General features: G+C 41.4%; 1 protein-coding gene across 4 annotated transcripts in view; it reads right to left on the bottom strand.

Moving 5' to 3' along the window:
* The window catches only part of LAPTM4B (lysosomal protein transmembrane 4 beta), an 86008-nt gene that overhangs the window by 44496 nt on the left and 23326 nt on the right, over positions 1-18186 (bottom strand). For all 4 annotated transcript variants that reach the window (XR_012006510.1, XM_072773938.1, XM_072773940.1 and 1 more), the window contains exon 2: positions 11269-11380. Coding sequence is in view for 3 of the 4 variants with exons in the window: in XM_072773938.1 (XP_072630039.1) it covers positions 11269-11380 (112 nt within the window). In the remaining variant the exon portion in view is untranslated. The remainder of the gene's footprint in view (positions 1-11268; positions 11381-18186) is intronic.

Below are 18186 nucleotides of genomic sequence, written 5' to 3'. Positions count from 1 at the left end.
ACCTCTCCACAGAGACCTGGCAGGCCAGAAAGGGCTGGCAGGATATATTCAGGGTCCTAAATGAGAAGAACATGCAACCAAGAATACTTTATCCACCAAGGCTCTCATTCAAAATGGAAGGAGAGATAAAGAGCTTCCAAGACAGGCAGGGACTAAAAGAATATGTGACCTCCAAACCAGCTCTGCAAGAAATTTTAAGGGGGACTCTTAAAATTCCCCTTTAAGAAGAAGTTCAGTGGAACAATCCACAAAAACAAGGACTGAATAGATATCATGATGACACTAAACTCATATCTCTCAATAGTAACTCAGAACGTGAACGGGCTTAATGAACCCATCAAAAGGCTCAGGGCGTCAGACTGGATAAAAAAGCAGGACCCATCTATTTGCTGTCTACAAGAGACTCATTTTAGACAGAAGGACACATACAACCTAAAAATAAAAGGTTGGAGAACCATTTACCATTCAAATGGTCCTCAAAGAAAGCAGGGGTAGCCATCCTTATATCAGATAAACTAAAATTTACCCTGAAGACTGTAGTGAGAGATAAAGAGGGACACTATCTCATATTTAAAGGATCTATCCAACAAGAGGACTTAACAATCCTCAATATATATGCCCCGAATGTGGGAGCTGCCAAATATTTAAACCAATTAATAACCAAAGTGAAGAAATACTTAGATAATAATAAACATATACTTGGTGACTTCAATCTAGCTCTTTCTATACTCGATAGATCTTCTAAGCACAACATCTCCAAAGAAACGAAAGCTTTAAATGATACACTGGACCAGATGGATTTCACAGATATCTACAGAACTTTACATCCAAACTCAACTGAATACACATTCTTCTCAAGTGCACATGGAACTTTCTCCAGAATAGACCACATACTGGGTCACAAATAGGGTCTGAACCGATACCAAAGGATTGGGATTGTCCCCTGCATATTCTCAGACCATAATGCCTTGAAATTAGAACTAAATCACAACAAGAAGTGTGGAAGGACCTCAAACACGTGGAGGTGAAGGACCATCCTGCTAAAAGATGAAAGGGTCAACCAGGAAATTAAAGAAGAATTAAAAAGATTCATGGAAACTTGTGAGAATGAAGATACAACCATTCAAAATCTGTGGGATGCAGCAAAAGCAGTCCTAAGGGGGAAATACATCGCAATACAAGCATCCACTCAAAAACTGGAAAGAACTCAAATACAAAAGCTAACCTTACACATAAAGGAGCTAGAGAAAAAACAGCAGATAGATCCAACACCCAGAAGAAGAGAGTTAATTAAGATTCGAGCAGAACTCAAGGAAATCGAGACCAGAAGAACTATGGAACAGATCAACAGAACCAGGAGTTGGTTCTTTGAAAGAATTAATAAGATAGATAAACCATTAGCCAGCCTTATTAAAAAGAAGAGAGAGAAGACTGAAATTAATAAAATCATGAATGAGAAAGGAGAGATCACTACCAACACCAAGGAAAAACAAACGATTTTAAAAACATATTATGAACAGCTATATGCCAATAAATTAGGCAATCTAGAAGAAATGGATGCATTCTGGAAAGCCACAAACTACCAAAACTGGAACCGGTAGAAATAGAAAACCTGAACAGGCCAATAACCAGGGAGGAAATTGAAGCAGTCATCAAAAACCTCCCAAGACACAAGAGTCCAGGGCCAGATGGCTTCCCAGGGGAATTCTATCAAACGTTTAAAGAAGAAACCATACCTATCCTACTAAAGCTGTTTGGAAAGATAGAAAGAGATGGAGTACTTCCAAATTCGTTCTATGAGGCCAGCATCACCCTAATTCCAAAACCAAAGACTCCACCAAAAAGGAGAATTACAGACCAATATCCCTGATGAACATGGTTGCAAAAATTCTCAACAAGATACTAGCCAATAGGATCCAACAGCACATTAAGAAAATTATTCACCATGACCAAGTAGGATTTACCTCCGGGACACAAGGCTGGTTCAACACTTGTAAAACAATCAATGTGATTCATCATATCAGCAAGAGAAAAACCAAGAACCATATGATCCTCTCATTAGATACAGAGAAAGCATTTGACAAAATACAGCATCCATTCCTGATCAAAACTCTTCAGAGTGTAGGGATAGAGGGAACATTCCTCAACATCTTAAAAGCCATCTACGAAAAGCCCACAACAAATATCATTCTCAATGTGGAAGCACTGGGAGCCTTTCCCCTAAGATCAGGAACAAGACAGGGATGTCCACTCTCACCACTGCTATTCAACATAGTACTGGAAGTCCTAGCCTCAGCAATCAGACAACAAAAAGACATTAAAGGCATTCAAATTGGCAAAGAAGAAGTCAAACTCTCCCTCCTCACAGATGACATGATACTCTACATAGAAAACCCAAAAGCCTCCACCCCAAGATTGCTAGAACTCATACAGCAATTTGGTAGCGTGGCAGGATACAAAACCAATGCCCAGAAATCAATGGCATTTCTATACACTAACAATGAGACTGAAGAAAGAGAAATTAAGGAGTCAATCCCATTTACAACTGCACCCAAAAGCATAAGATACCTAGGAATAAACCTAACCAAGGAGGTAAAGGATCTCTACCCTAAAAACTATAGAACACTTCTGAAAGAAATTGAGGAAGACACAAAGAGATGGAAAAATATTCCATGCTCATGGATTGGCAGAATTAATATTGTGAAAATGTCAATGTTACCCAGGGCAATTTACACGTTTAATGCAATCCCTATCAAAATACCATGGACTTTCTTCAGAGAGTTAGAACAAATTATTTTAAGATTTGTGTGAAATCAGAAAAGACCCCGAATAGCCAGGGGGATTTTAAAAAAGAAAACCATATCTGGGGGCATCACAATGCCAGAGTTGAGGTTGTACTACAAAGCTGTGGTCATCAAAACAGTGTGGTACTGGACAAAAACAGACACACAGATCAATGGAACAGAATAGAGAACCCAGAAGTGGACCCTGAACTTTATGGTCAACTAATATTTGATAAAGGAGGAAAGACTATCCACTGGAAGAAAGAAAGTCTCTTCAATAAATGGTCCTGGGAAAATTGGACATCCACATGCAGAAGAATGAAACTAGACCACTCTCTTTCACCTTTCATTTAGAAAGATCTAAATGTGAGACAAGATTCGATCAAATCCTAGAGGAGAACACAGGCAACACCCTTTTTGAACTCAGCCACAGTAACTTCTTGCAAGATACATCCACGAAAGCAGAAGAAACAAAAGCAAAAATGAACTATTGGGACTTCATCAAGATAAGAAGCTTTTGCACAGCAAAGGATACAGTCAACAAAACTCAAAGACAACCTACAGAAGATATTTGCAAATGACGTATCCGATAAAGGGCTAGTTTCCAAGATCTATAAAGAACTTATTAAACTCAACACCAAAGAAACAGACAATCCAATCATGAAATGGGCAAAAGACATGAACAGAAATCTCACAGAGGAAGACATAGACATGGCCAACATGCATAGGAGAAAATGCTCTGCATCACTTGCCATCAGGGAAATACAAATCAAAACCACAATGAGATCCCACCTCACACCAGTAAGAATGGGGCAAATTAACAAGGCAGGAAACCACAAATGTTGGAGAGGATGCGGAGAAAAGGGAACCCTCCTGCACTGTTGGTGGGAATGTGAACTGGCGCAGCCACTCTGGAAAACTGTGTGGAGGTTCCTCAAAGAGTTAAAAATAGACCTGCCCTACGACCCAGCAATTGCACTGTTGGGGATTTACCCCAAAGATACAGATGCAATGAAACGCCGGGACACCTGCACCCCGATGTTTCTAGCAGCAATGTCCACAATAGCCACACTGTGGAAGGAGCCTCGGTGTCCATCGAAAGATGATGGATAAAGAAGATGTGGTTTATGTATACAATGGAATATTCCTCAGCCATTAGAAATGACAAATACCCACCATTTGCTTCAACGTGGATGGAACTGGAGGGTATTATGCTGAGTGAAGTAAGTCAATCGGAGAAGGACAAACATTGTATGTTCTCATTCACTTGGGGAATATAAATAATAGTGAAAGAGAATAGAAGGGAAGGGAGAAGAAATGTGTGGGAAATATCAGAAAGGGAGACAGAACATAAAGACTCCTAACTCTGGGAAACGAACTCGGGGTGGTGGAAGGGGAGGAGGGCGGGGGTGGGGGTGACTGGGTGATGGGCACTGAGGGGGGCACTTGTCGGGATGAGCACTGGGTGTTATTCTGTCTGTTGGTAAATTGAACACCAATAAAAAATTAATTTATTAAAAAAAGAAATTATTATTAATGAAAAAAGCAAGATGGATGTTCATTGTACACGAAACTTTTCTGAAAGTTTGAATTTTTTTCAAAATAAGTATTTGGAGGAAAAACAATGTCCTCACACTAAATCCACACGAAATGGTAAATCACATCCTGATTTCAAACACATTAAAATGCAAGCAACAGCAACAACAACAAAATTCATCATCAGAGCAGATGCAGGTGAGAAAACACAAAAGGAAGCGCACTCGGTGCTTCAGCTATTTTAGTTCCCACTCAATCCCCAGCCAACTCGGAAGCTCAAACAAATCAAAGCAATTTGGGGGCTGGGGGAAAGTGGGGCATGGTTTGCCAGGGTGGCTCAGTGGGTTAGCAGTCAATCAACTCTTGGTTTTAGCTCAGGTCGTGATCCCAGGATCATCAGATCGAGCTCTGCACTGGGCTCTGTGCTCATCACAGTATTTGCTTGAGATTCTTTCCATCTCCCTCTGTCCCCTCCCCTGCTTGCTCACTCTCTCTCTCTAAAATAAATACATCTTTAAAAAAATAATCTGCAGGCTTGATGTATCAAATTTTATTTTATTTTTAAAAGATTTTATTTGAGAGAGAGAGCATGTGTGGGAGTGGGTGGGCACAGAGGGATAGAGAGAAGCAGGTTCCCCACTGAGCAGGGAGCCGGTGTGGGGCTCAATCCCAGGATCCTGAAATCATGACCTGAGCTGAAGGCAGACACTTAACCAACTGAGCCACCGAGGTGCCCTGGCTTAATGTATCTAATTTTTAAAAGACATTTAGCACAGTTCTTTATTCTTGCAGACAAAGTGGGGAAACATGCAGGAGGCAAAATAGCTGGTTAGGTGGAACATCCAATTGAACAAGTGAGTAATTCTACCAGAGGTCTTCCATTTGCCTTTCACCATCCAGTTCTCTGGCCCAGGAGGCAGACCCTTATGGGCTCTAACAGCCTCTCTTACCCTCTGGCTTAAGTGGAGTCCAGCTAGTATGGAGCCCAGACATAAGATCAAAGGGAAGCTGAGGTTGCCTTTGGTTGGCTGTGGCCCTAGACCAGAAATCACTGATCCTGATGCAGAGGTTAACCCTGTATGAGTCCCTCATTCCCAGCTCCAGTAACTATAGCCTCCACCCCTCCTTCAGGTCTAGAGATAGTAATTGCTGGCCTTGATTATCCAGATCACTTAATTATCCCTAGTGGTCGTCTTACATCTACATCTGTGTAAAAAAATATTGAGAATTTTCATTGAATTATCTTTTTTTAAAAAATAAGCGAGAGGCACCTGGGTGGTTCGGTAGTTGAGCATCTTCCTTTGGCTCAGGGTGTGATCCCAGGGTCCTTGGTTCGAGTCCTGCCACCAGGGTCCCCGCAGGGACCCTGCTTCCCCCTCTGCCTGTGTCTGTACCTCTCTGTCTCTCATGAATAAATAAAATTTAAAAAAAAATAGAATAATAAGCAAGATGTAGTCAATGTGTAAAATATGCAACTTTTTGAGCCACACAACTTAAAGATAAATACACAGATGGGAGGACAAGAGGGTGAATGGATGAAAAGAAAGGAACCAGGATGGTTCCTATGGCTTCACTTCCTCTGCTGCTGCATATGTGTGTCTATTTCCTTAAGACTGTTGGGATTTTTATGCACAGTAGACAAACTGTGCAGACTGACTGCCTAGTGTATGTGGAGGATCTATCTGGAGCAAGTAAGTAGCTGGGGGCCCTTTCCAAATGACAGAGCAAGGAGAGCTCTACTCTGTAGTGCCAAGAGCCATATGGAAAGCCTGGTCATTCTTTTTTCCTATTTCTTAGATTTTTAAAATTAATTACTTTATGTATTTAAGAGAGAGAGCACATGGGGTGGGGGTAGGGACAGAGGGAGAGGGAGAGCCCAGTGTGAAGCCCAACTCAATCTCACGATCCTGAGATCATGGCCTGAGCTAAAACCTAGAGTCAGACACTCAACCAACTGAGCCACCCAGGCACCTCATTCTTAGATTTTTATTTTTTATCAAAACTTTCAAACATATAGAAAAGTACAGTGAATCACCATCACCTTTTTGCTTATATGGTTTCATTTTGGATCACTTCATTTCTGTCTATTCTATCACTGGTGGGAATCTGGATTGTTTCCAATTTGGAGCTGTTATAAATAAAGCTACTAAGACCATTTTTACACCTGGCTTATGATGGACACAAGCACTCATTTCTGCAAGGTCCATATCTAGGAGTGGAACTGCAGAGTCACAGGGTAGATGTATATTTAGCTTTAGTTTTCCCAAAAATGGTTGTACGATTTATACTCCCAGCAGCAATCTGGGAATTCCAGCCATTCCACATCTTTATCAGCAGAGGTGGTATTATCAGTTTGGTTAGTGTTGGCCACTTTGGAAAGGGGCAGTGCTTCACTACTGTGCTTATAATCTGTATTTCCCTTACAACTAATAATGTGGAGAATATTTTCCTGTTTATTGGTTCTATGGATATCTTCTTTTGTGAAGTATGTGTTTTTCTCTCATTGATTTCACCCAGAACTATTTATTGAAAAGATCATCTTTTCTCCAATAAATGTAGTGGTGTCTTTATCCTAAATCGGGGGGGGGGGGGGTGGGGGCCCATATATGCTAACCATCAATTCTTTATTATTTTTATGTACATTTCCTTCTTTATGCCAAGCATGTCTACTTGGTAAATAAAACTAAGTTTGACTGAAAAGACATATCTCCTGCAAAATTAACCAGAAATTAATTTGACTGATGGGCTCTTTGGCACCACGCACAGCACTAATACTTCCTGCCACAATTCTTGGCGAATCCATTAAAATTTTACAAATAAAATGCCATGAAGTCTACTTCTACTCAAAGTAAGTTATGAGTGTATAATACCAAATGCCACACATATATGCTTTTTAATTATTATCCTTTGGCCCTCTAAGTCAACAGATTGAACTATTTTTTTCTTTGACTTTTTATCCTGAAATCATTTTGGACATATAGGCAAGTTACAAGAACAGTAGAGAGTTCAAGTATACCCTTCATCCTGCTTCCCCTAGTAGTAACCGTTTATCATCAAAACCAGGAAATTAACATTTATATGATACTATTAATTAGACTACAAAACTTAGGTAAATTTCACTTGTCTCCCCCTTAATGTCCTTTTATTATTCCAAAATCCAATCCAGGATCTCATACGACCGACATTAGTTGTGTCTCTGTAGTTTCCTTGAATTGATGACACTTCCTTATTCTTTCCTAGTATGGTCAATTTGGGAGGTGGGGAGGAGGGTGTAACATAAAAATACATACTTATTTATAAATTATAAATATGTATTGTCACTAATATTTTTGCATCATATAAAATATATATTAAAATACAAATGTTAAAGGGCTAGATTTTTTTTTTTAAAGAAATCTATATATTTTCTTTCTTTATCCCACTGGATTCTCCCATATGGCTCTTCCTGATGTAAATAACACATCTTCTTCTCCCAGATCGTTTTAGTAAAATACCATATGGAAAAGTGAAACACATTCCTGCTCTGTCCTTCTGGATAAAATCTGCAGATGGCCACAACTATTCCAAAAAGATAACAACTTAAAACTGCTACTTAAAGCAATTGATTATGCCCATTTCAAGGATTATTTAATTCTATCCATATGTGAATAAAACATAGAAAGGCTTGTCAAACGCGATAAAATTTGACCTACAAATTTGTTTTAAAAAGGAGATCAGGGGCTCTTGGGTGGCTCAGTGGTTGAGCGTCTGCCTTCGGCTCAGGTCATGATCCCGGGGTCCTGGGATGGAACCCCACATCAGGATCCCTGCTCAGTGGAGAGCCTGCTTCCTCCTCTCCCTCTACCCCTCCGCTCTGCTCATCCTCTCTCTCTCTTTTGCTCTCTCTCAAGTAAATAAATAAAATCTTTAAAAAAAGGAGACAAAAGCATGTGAAAAGGAAATGTAAGCGGAAAGAAGTTAAAAAAAGATTTACTCAAGTGAATATCTACTCTTTTGTACCTTTTTATAACATGTGATTCAAAAGACTGATAGTCCTAACCATAATTACAAACTCTTCATTCATTTCCTTCAAACATATGAGATATGAGAGAAAACTCAAATGCACTGGAATTAATATCCAGGACATTAGAGAACAATTACTATTTTAAACTCTTAAGTCCCAGCAAGTCTTCGAAGTCAGCTAAATTAAGCCTATACTGCCAGAGGCTCATTACCAGCTTAATCTCTGGGAATTAGAGCAAGGCATATAGTGTTACTGTTCGATTCAGAGAGAACCATAGCTGTATCATTTAAAAATTCTTTTTCTAACCTCAATTACCTTAGAAATGGAATCCTGCTACTGGAAACAGTGAAAGATAATTTGTTTTTAAATGCCAATCCAAAAAATAAATAAATAAATAAATAAATAGAATAAATATCAATCAAACATTATACATATAGACTACATGGTCTTTTAGCTAAAGGGAGGGAAGGCAGAGATATTAATTTAATATTAACAGAACTCATTACCCTTTCTGGAAAATCTGTAAAAGTAACAGGGTCATTCAAAATAGACAGAAGGAGCAATGTTATAGCAGAAGCCTCATCTCAGTCTGACAAGGTCCCACACTCCAGAATATAATGTCCTGATTGCTTAGTACATATTACAAAGTTACGGTAGTGGAAGGTGACAGATAGAAAGCATCTCCTGGGGGCATTTGGATGGCTCGGTAGGTTGGGCATCCAACTCTTGGTTTCGGTTCTAGGTCATGATCTTAAGAGCATGAGACTGAGCCCTGTGTTGAGCTCCACGCTCAGCAGGGCGTCTGCCTGTCCCTTTCACTCTGCTCTTTTTTTTCTCTCTCTGTCTCTCTCTAAAATAGATAAATAAATCTTTAATAAAAAAGAAAAGAAAGCATCTCCTGGTTTTCTATTTACTTCAGTACCAGTTCCTCTCAGGCTCCTGTTCTGACCTCTACTGTTGGCGCTCCTACAGGGCACAATCTGGGACCCCTTTCCTTTTCCTTTCACTATGTCCTTAATATAAATACCATTTTAGGCTGATGTGCTCAAATTTACATCAGCCCAGACATTGGGTTCTGGGTTACAGAGCCACCCCCCATTTTAATCTCTCTACTCTAAGACAGCTCATATTCCAACTGGACCATACCTAAATAAGAATGGTTAGTAAAAGCAAAATATATTGAGCATTTACCATGGCCCAGACTGCATTCTAAGCATTTTTCATGCACTAATTGATTTAATCACCATGACTATCCCATGAGGCAGATACTATGATCAACCCTATCTTGCAGACTGGGAATAGAAGGCACACTAAGTTAAGTAGCCCCATGTTAACACATTTAATACATGGCACAGGGGATCCCTGGGTGGCTCAGCGATTTGGGGCCTGCCTTCAGCTCAGGGCATGATCCTGGAGTCCTGGGATCAAGTCCCACATCAGGCTCCCTGCATGGAGCCTGCTTCTCCTGCCTGTGTCTCTGCCTCTCTCTCTCTCTCTGTCTCTCATGAATAAACAAATAAAAATCTTAAAAAAAAAAAAAACATGGCACAGTCAGGATTCAGACTAAGGTCTTTTGCTTCAGAGCCTAGACTCCTAACGAACGCAGTGAATCACTTAAAGCAAAGTCGAGCTCCCTCCGTCAGGTGTACTCTCATCTCCTGACTCCAGATTCTCTCACCTCACTGAAGCTCAGGTCTTTTATTCAAGCTGGAAAGCAGGGATCATCTTGGATTCCTCCCTTTCCTTTCTTACCCACACTAACAAGGTCTATCAATCCTACCTCCAAAACCCACCCTCTTCCTTAACCTCAGTACAGTCTTGGATCACAGGGAAACACCTCCAAACTAGTGTCCTGGCTTCTGTGCTCACACACCAGTCTCCTAAATGCATCCTCTTCTTAGCGATGAAAGGAATCTGCAGAAGACACATCAGTGCATAACCACTGAATTCTGAAAACCACTGAATAGTGATTTTTCTGACCCTGAGAATAGAACCCACAAGCCTCATGGTCTTTCGAATGTTCCTGGTCTATGCCTAAAACCCATCTCGAGTCGCTCTTTCCCCACCTTACTCATTTTGCCCCAACATTTTTTTTAATGCATTTATAGGTCTCCAATTAAATTTGCATGATCTTTTGTTTGGGATTATGCACAATACTGCCCCTTTAAGTGTGGACACAGCATAACTATAATTATAAAATGTTCAGGTATCCATGATCTTAAGAGCTGGGTGCCTAGCCTCCTTCTGGCCTATCCCACAACCATATCCCTGTGTATGTTTTTACTTATTAGAAAAAAGCCCAAGTCCACCAAATAATGAGCACAGTTTCTGGAATAAAGAATGATCATCTCCTAAAATAAAGGTGAATACAGAGACATAATAGAAGACCCAATGAGATAGATATGTGTGATCCTTTTGACCTTGCTTCCTGCCATTTACTTCCCATCCTCTCAAAAAGGCCAAAAGGCCCAGGGTAAAAAGACTATGACAAAGCAATAATTTAAAAGATGGGAGGGATCCCTGGGTGACGCAGCAGTTTGGCGCCTGCCTTTGGCCCAGGGCGGGATCCTGGAGTCCTGGGATCGAATCCCACGTCGGGCTCCCAGTGCATGGAGCCTGCTTCTCCCTCTGCCTGTGTCTCTGCCTCTCTCTCTCTCTCTCTCTGACTATCATGAAAAAAAAAAAAAAAAAAAAGATGGGAAAGTTAATGCAAGGTGCAATAAAAAAAAGAGATCTTATTTAGACTCTTGCACTTAGAACAGGGGCAGAGCACAAGCAGCACATAAGTATTTGTTGATCTGATTTGTAACCATGGAAAGAAAGTGATGTCTCAGATCAAATGGGCCTATGAATCAGTATTTGAAATTTAGCAGGAAGAACTGGCAGCAGGATTCCCTGCCCTTGAAAAATACCAGAAGATCTACAACTGCTATCTGATGTACTTACTGGCATCATCCATGAACTCAAAGTCGCCACCTAGCTCAGAACTTGAAAAGTGGTACTGGTCTGGGTCAGCCAGGGCGCTCAACAGAATTAGCAGCACCACAGCGTTGATGATCTGCATAAGAAGGAAAAAAATTTAAGTACCTCCAGGATATGTTTTTTATAACAGGAACTTAAACTGATCATATGGAATTTAACTTCAACAGAGACTCCTCCCATTCAACACTAAGCCACTGTCCTGAGGGGCAGGAGAACATTCCCAAGGCAGAAGCACCACATGCTCATTCAGACCAAGGGCTCTTGGCTTGGTTGTGGCAGACAGCTAGATGTCACCTCCTGCTGCCTCAGGGCAGAAACTCTGAAGTAGCAAGCAGACCACTCAACATAAATAGCACCCCAGGGGATCCCTGGGTGGCGCAGCAGTTTGGCGCCTGCCTTTGGCCCAGGGCGAGATCCTGGAGACCCGGAATCGAATCCCACGTCAGGCTCCTGGTGCATGGAGCCTGCTTCTCCCTCTGCCTGTGTCTCTGCCTCTCTCTCTCTCTCTCTCTCTGTATGACTATCATAAATAAATAAATAAATAAATAAATTAATTAATTAATTAATTAATTAATAAAAAAAATAGCACCCCCGCCCAAAGCTGGAAAGACCCACAAACTCGCCAGTTAGCCGAGTGTACTCTGATAAGCAATCACAAGGCCTTCCAGGTGATCAAATATTTTCACAGATTCATACAATTTGAGCTTTGCGATCATCTAGGTAACAGAAAATGAATGCAAAACCACAGTATAGTGGCAGAGCCAGGATCATTCCTCTTGTAGCACAGGTGAGGTGGACCATATCCACCCCAGGCCCGCCTCTGCCTTCTGGAGACTGCAGAATAAACATCCCTTGGGTACTTTAAATTTAGCTCGTGTAAATGGAAATCACCTTCCTTCACCATCTCCTGTCTCTGTTCCTCTTTTTATGTTCTCTATCTTAAAAAACTAGCATCATGGTTAATCATTAAAAGTGGAGGGCAACCCGGGTGGCTCAGCGGTTTAGCGCCCCCTTTCAGCCCAAGGCCTGATCCTGGGGACCCGGGATTGAGTCTCACGTCAGGCTCCCTGCATGGAGCCTGCTTCTCCCTCTGCCTGTGTCTCTGCCTCTCTCTCTCTCTCATGAATAAATAAATAAAATCTTTTTTTAAAAAAGTGGAAAACACTCAAGCACTACACTAAGTGCTTTATATGGACCCATGCTCTTAAGCCATCCAATAATCTAGTGAAATTGGCACTAAATTATCCCCATGTTATAGACGAAGAAACTGAGGCTTGGGAGTTAAGAACATTACAGAAGATAGGGCAGCTAACAATCTGCAGAAATGGAGTTTTAGGAATCTTGATTCCTAAAACCTAATCTTTTAGCTTGCTGTTTATACTTAAAAACTGATTATCTTTGGGCTGACTATCTTCCTTAACTCTACATCCAACTAATTGGGAAATTCTGGCCATTCTACAATTTCTACTTCCTTTATTCTTCCTAACTGCCCTTGCTACATGCTATATATCCATGTACCAACTACGGTGGGGCTGGAGGGGCAGGTGTGGTAAAAGCTTAGGTGAGGCTCAGGATGAGACTGGGTTATTTCTCCTTTTTGCATGTGTTTTATTCTTGTCAGAATGGGGTAGAGAAATGAATGACCATGAAGATTATGTAGAGGAAATTCTTTTACTTACAAGAGTAACTAAAGGCCTAAACTATAAAATTCTATAAAACTATATACATTTCTATGAAAACTACTATAAAATTCATATTTGGTAGACCTACTTACAAAACAGGTTCAAAGAGAATGTCAGGTTGTTTGTTCTACAAAACATCTACTCCAGAATTCATTTTTCTTTTTTTAAGTATTTTATTTATTTACTTATTCATTTATTTGAGAGAGCAAGCATGGGGGGAGGACAGGGGGAAAGGGATAAGCAGATTCTGTGCTGAGGGTGGAGCCAATGTGGGGCTCAATCCTAGGACCCTGAGATCATGACCTGAGCCAAAATCAAGAGTCGGAGGCTCAACTGACTGGGCCACCCCAGGCACCCCAGAATTCATTTTTCAGTGGCAATCCCAAGTGGTCGTTTAAGGATTATTGTAGGATTCAGAATAATTATTTTTCTTCCTCTTTTTTTCCAAATTGTCTCATATGATCTGATTGCTTTTTGAAATAAAATGACAATGAGAATGAATAGCAATTTCAGAGTATACATATGTATCCTGTGTGTGTAAAATACACGTACATACATGTATGTATACAAATGTATGTACATATATATAAAGCTAACATAAATAACGATTACAAATATGTAGTTAAAAAATTTCTTAAGGTACAAAAGAGTATATAGTGAAAAGTCAGTTTCCATCCTATTGCTATCCACCAATTACCCTCCCCACAGTGGTTATTAGAACTACCGGTTGCTTGTTTCTCTTCAAAGATCCTAGAAACTTCATAGCACGTTTTAAAGACAGTGTGGTTAGCCAAACTCTATTTGAAGAAAGCTTATCAGAACATATCTAAAGCTTAAAGAAAGGTATGAGTTAGTCCTACAGCTGGCTTGTGATGTTTAGCAAAGATGTGCTTTGATACACTGTCCAGTTTTCTTGGCACTTCATTCCCTCTCTAATCCTGTCTTTGCAAAAGGCAGTCCTAAGATTACCAACTGAAATAAGATCAGAGACAAAATCACCTAAGATTGTATTTTTGAAAAAGTAAGCCACCATACAAAGACAGCATATTCACTATTACCATAATGGGTCACAGTTTTGAGGCTGAAAAGGGAAGACATACACCTAGGATTTACAGGCAAAGCTTTAAGGAGCAGTGGAGGTTGGGTGGAGTGAGGAGGCAGGGCAGTGTATCCGGTTAAGGATATGAAGGACACATTTAGGGATTCTGTATGGCTAGTGTTACAGAGTTTGGATTTTATTTTAAGGGTACAAGAGGGGATCCCTGGGTGGCTCAGCGGTTTGGTGCCTGCCTTCGGCCCGGAGCGTTATCCTAGGGCCCTGGGATCGAGCCCCATGTCGAGCTCCCTGCATGGAGCCTGCTTTTCCCTCTGCCTGTGTCTCTGCCCCTCTGTGTGTGTGTGTCTCTCATGAATAAATAAAAGCTTTAAAAAAAAAGAAAGAAAGAAAGGGAAGAACGTGATCATCTGATTGGGGTTCAAAGGAGTAAATCAAGTAAAACATCTAGCAGAGTGACTGGCATTTAATGGCCACTCCAATGAGTTCACTTACCTCTTTACACCTCAACAAGAACCACATAACAGCTCTTGGCTGGCATGGAACATGACCTGGCTGCCACTCAGCTAGCAATAGACCGCTGTTGTCCTGTCTTTTTAGTTCCAACACATCTGTCAACTCATTTTTTTTTTTCTGATTTCAGATTTTATTACAAATTTGTAGTATTAGGGGCACCTGGGTGGCTCAGTCAGTTAAGTGTCTGCCTTCAGCTCAGATCATCTCAGGAGTCCTAGGGTGGAGCCTCAAGTCGGGCTCTGTGCTCAGCAGGGAGCCTGCTTCTCCCTCTCCCTCTGCTCCTCCCCCTGCTGGTGCTCTCTCTCAAATAAATAAATAAAATCTTAAAAAAACAAAAACAAATTTATGGTAATTAAAAGTGTAGTACAGGCATAAACACATGGGCCAATGGAACAGAACTGAAAGCCCAGAAAAAGCCCATGCATATATGGTCCACTTATGTTTGCCAAGGGAGCTAAGAATACTCAGTGGAGAAAGCATCTGTCAGCTCTTAATCAGCTTATTATTATCCCCACGCCTGGTTTACTTATCACAACACACTTGCTAACTGCAACAACAGATAGGAACTGCACTAAGTGCTTAGGAAGAATTCTCCTGGACTCAGAATATGAAGTCAAATAAGTCATGTGCCCAAATAACACAAAGCATACAGCAGTAAGCATGCCAAGAGTTCAGAGAAAGACTAATGGAAGTTCAGAGAAAGGGATTAGAAGCCTGAGCCTGAGACTGAGGGCACAGGGAGGCATTGTAGAGATGGGAGCACTTGGGACAGGGGACAGAGAGATGGGAAGGTTTTGGAAGCTTAGCAGTGTGGAAAAGAACACATTCAGTCTGAGTAGGGCCACTGGGATGGGGGCCTGTACTGAATAGAGAGTAAGCAGCTCAATGTGGCTGAACACAGCAGGCAAGGTTAAGTGTAAGAGAATGAGAACAGAAATGCAGGCTGGGGTGGGGGCCTGGGAGGCTTAGCGGTTGAGTACGGAAGTCTTGATTTCGGCTCAAGTCATGAGCTTGGGGTCCTGGGATCCAGGCCCTTGTCAGGCTCCATGCTCAGTATGGGGAGACTGTTTGTCTCTTTCTCCCTTTATCCCTCCCCGACTCATGCTAACTCTCTCTCTCTGAAATAAATCAATAATTCTTTAGATAAAAAAAGAAAAGGAAAGAAATGCAGACTAAGACTGGATGGTGGATGGTCCTTAGGAGCAGGACAGGAGCCTGGGGCTTCAAGGTAATAGTTAATGAAGATGCCATAAAGGTTTCTGAGCTGGGGTAAGACATGATCAGAGTCCTGTCACTAGGAAGACCGAACCAGAAGAGATGGGGGGCTCAGCAGGAGACAGGCCCCTTGAGCTGGAGAGCACTGCACCGGTCTCCTGAGGAGTAACAAGAGGTTCCTTCCACTTTCCTGTATTCTCAAGACAGCATGGTGGGACCGTGGTCTCACAGGTTACTTTCAGAGGTGAAGGGACCTCACCTCAGGTCCTAGTGTTAGAAGAGCCACAGTTGGAACCCCAAGGCCTTTCCATGTAGAGAGGCAGCATCATCAGAGCCATATTCACTGACAAGAGGCAAAGATAACGGGACACAAACAAGCCTCGGTGTTTCAAGGCTGGGTTATAGGATCCCACCTTATTACTACCAGAAATATGGGACATGACAGAGGCTAGATGAGGCTGATTTTAGACTCGTTGTGCTGGAAAGTACTTCGCGGAGGCCCAAAGAATCATGCTTTCCGCCTGTTTTTAGCCGACCTTTGGTGTTCGGGCCAGCCCTGGTTTTGCTCTGGTCGCCTGTACCCAGCACATCATTCCCGGCAGCAGAGTTCTAGTCACTGGTTCAGTGTGCTTCTCGCTCCACCATGGGCCCTGGTTCCTGCACCTGGCTGTGCCCTAGCTGCTCTGCTCACTGTCATCTTCTCCTCCATGGCACCAGTCCTGTGGCTCTTCTCTCCAGACTCACAAGCCACAGACCACAGTCTTGGAGCCAACTGCCCTTCCAGCTGCCCTAGTTCTTTACAAGATAGTCCAGAAAGTGGGGGACAAAGATAAAACAAAGATGTGATGGTAAGGTCGTTACATATCACAGAGGACTAGTCACCACTGTGTTCTTTTCATCAGAGTGAAATGGGCATAAGAAAACTGTGTGTTGACACATATGCACTGTGTCATAAAACCTCTACTGCTGGATGGGGATTTGGCATGCCATGGGTGATATATATAGTGACTACAGTAGGTTGACAGAGGATCCATGAGGGCTGAGGTCTATGCAAAGGAGCCAGGAGAGGACTATCCACGGTGGCTACTACACACTCAGGTGGAAAAGGTCAAATTAAGTCAAAGCCCAAAGAACACTGGGTAGGAAGGACTTCCTGAAAGAGAGAGGATCACCCAATCATCATCAAAAATCACCCAATCATCAGTTCTGATTAAGAACGAAATGACTGCAAATGAGAATGAAGAAGACACAAAGACTTGCCAGGAGCAGATTATGTAATGACCACAGCTGATCTAAATGTAAAAGAAAGAGTGGGCATATTTGTGATGTTGTTCAGCTAATGCTCATTTATGCTTGGACTTCCTTGTCTGTCTGGATAGGTCGTGTACAAACTGTTCCTGTTCTATTTACAAAGTGTTCCTGTGGTGTCACATATTTTTTTCCTTGGTCTTGACAATGATTACTTCCGTATGTAAATAAATTCAACTTCTGTCCAATTACTTTAGTGATGAGACCATTGTATGTTCTCCAGGGATCCAGAATGCTCTTTATTATTTTTTTCAAAGGTTTTATTTATTTATTCATGAGAGACACAGAGAGAGGGGCAGAGACGTAGGCAGAGGGAGAAGCATGCTCCATGCAGGGAACCCAACATGGGACTCGATCCCAGGACTCGAGGATCACGCCCTGGGCCAAAGGCAGACCCTCAACCGCTGAGCCACCCAGGTGTCCCAGCCAGAATGCTCTTTACCTTTAAATCATATATCACATCCTAAGTGAACAGTGATACCTACAGCTTCAGTCTAAACAACTGAAAATGTTAAATGTAATTATCAGCTCATTTTTTAAAAGCTTCAACATGAGAACCTTAATAATATTCAAATTCACTGAGATAATCGTTACACAACAGTTAGAAATTTGTACTGAAAATGCTGTCCAAAAATGACTGCAGACTTATCTATAATGAAAACTTGAAACAGGGATCCCTGGGTGGCGCAGCGGTTTAGCGCCTGCCTTTGGCCCAGGGTGCGATCCTGGAGATCCGGGATCGAATCCCACGTCAGGCTCCCGGTGCATGGAGCCTGCTTCTCCCTCTGCCTGTGTCACTGCCTCTCTCTCTCTCACTGTGTGCCTATCATAAATAAATAAAAAAATAAAAAAATTAAATAAATAAATAAATAAATAAAAACTTGAAACAAAAGTAGAATGGCTTAATAATATTACTACCAAATAATAGAATCTTAAGCATTAAAAATCATATTTCAAAGTATTAACAATAAAAAATGTTCAGTGTGTTAAATGCAAACTACAGTATAAAAATGTTACTCCAGTTCTATGTATATGTGTGATATGTTCATATGTATAAATTACAGACTAAAAACACTAAAACATACAATTTTATATATAAACCAGGTA

The sequence above is a fragment of the Canis lupus genome, chromosome 14 (assembly GCF_048164855.1).
Source record: "Canis lupus baileyi chromosome 14, mCanLup2.hap1, whole genome shotgun sequence".
Lineage (NCBI taxonomy): Eukaryota > Metazoa > Chordata > Mammalia > Carnivora > Canidae > Canis > Canis lupus.
The sequence above is the reverse complement of the archived record's forward strand: the minus strand, read 5'-3'. Positions and strand labels throughout refer to the sequence as shown.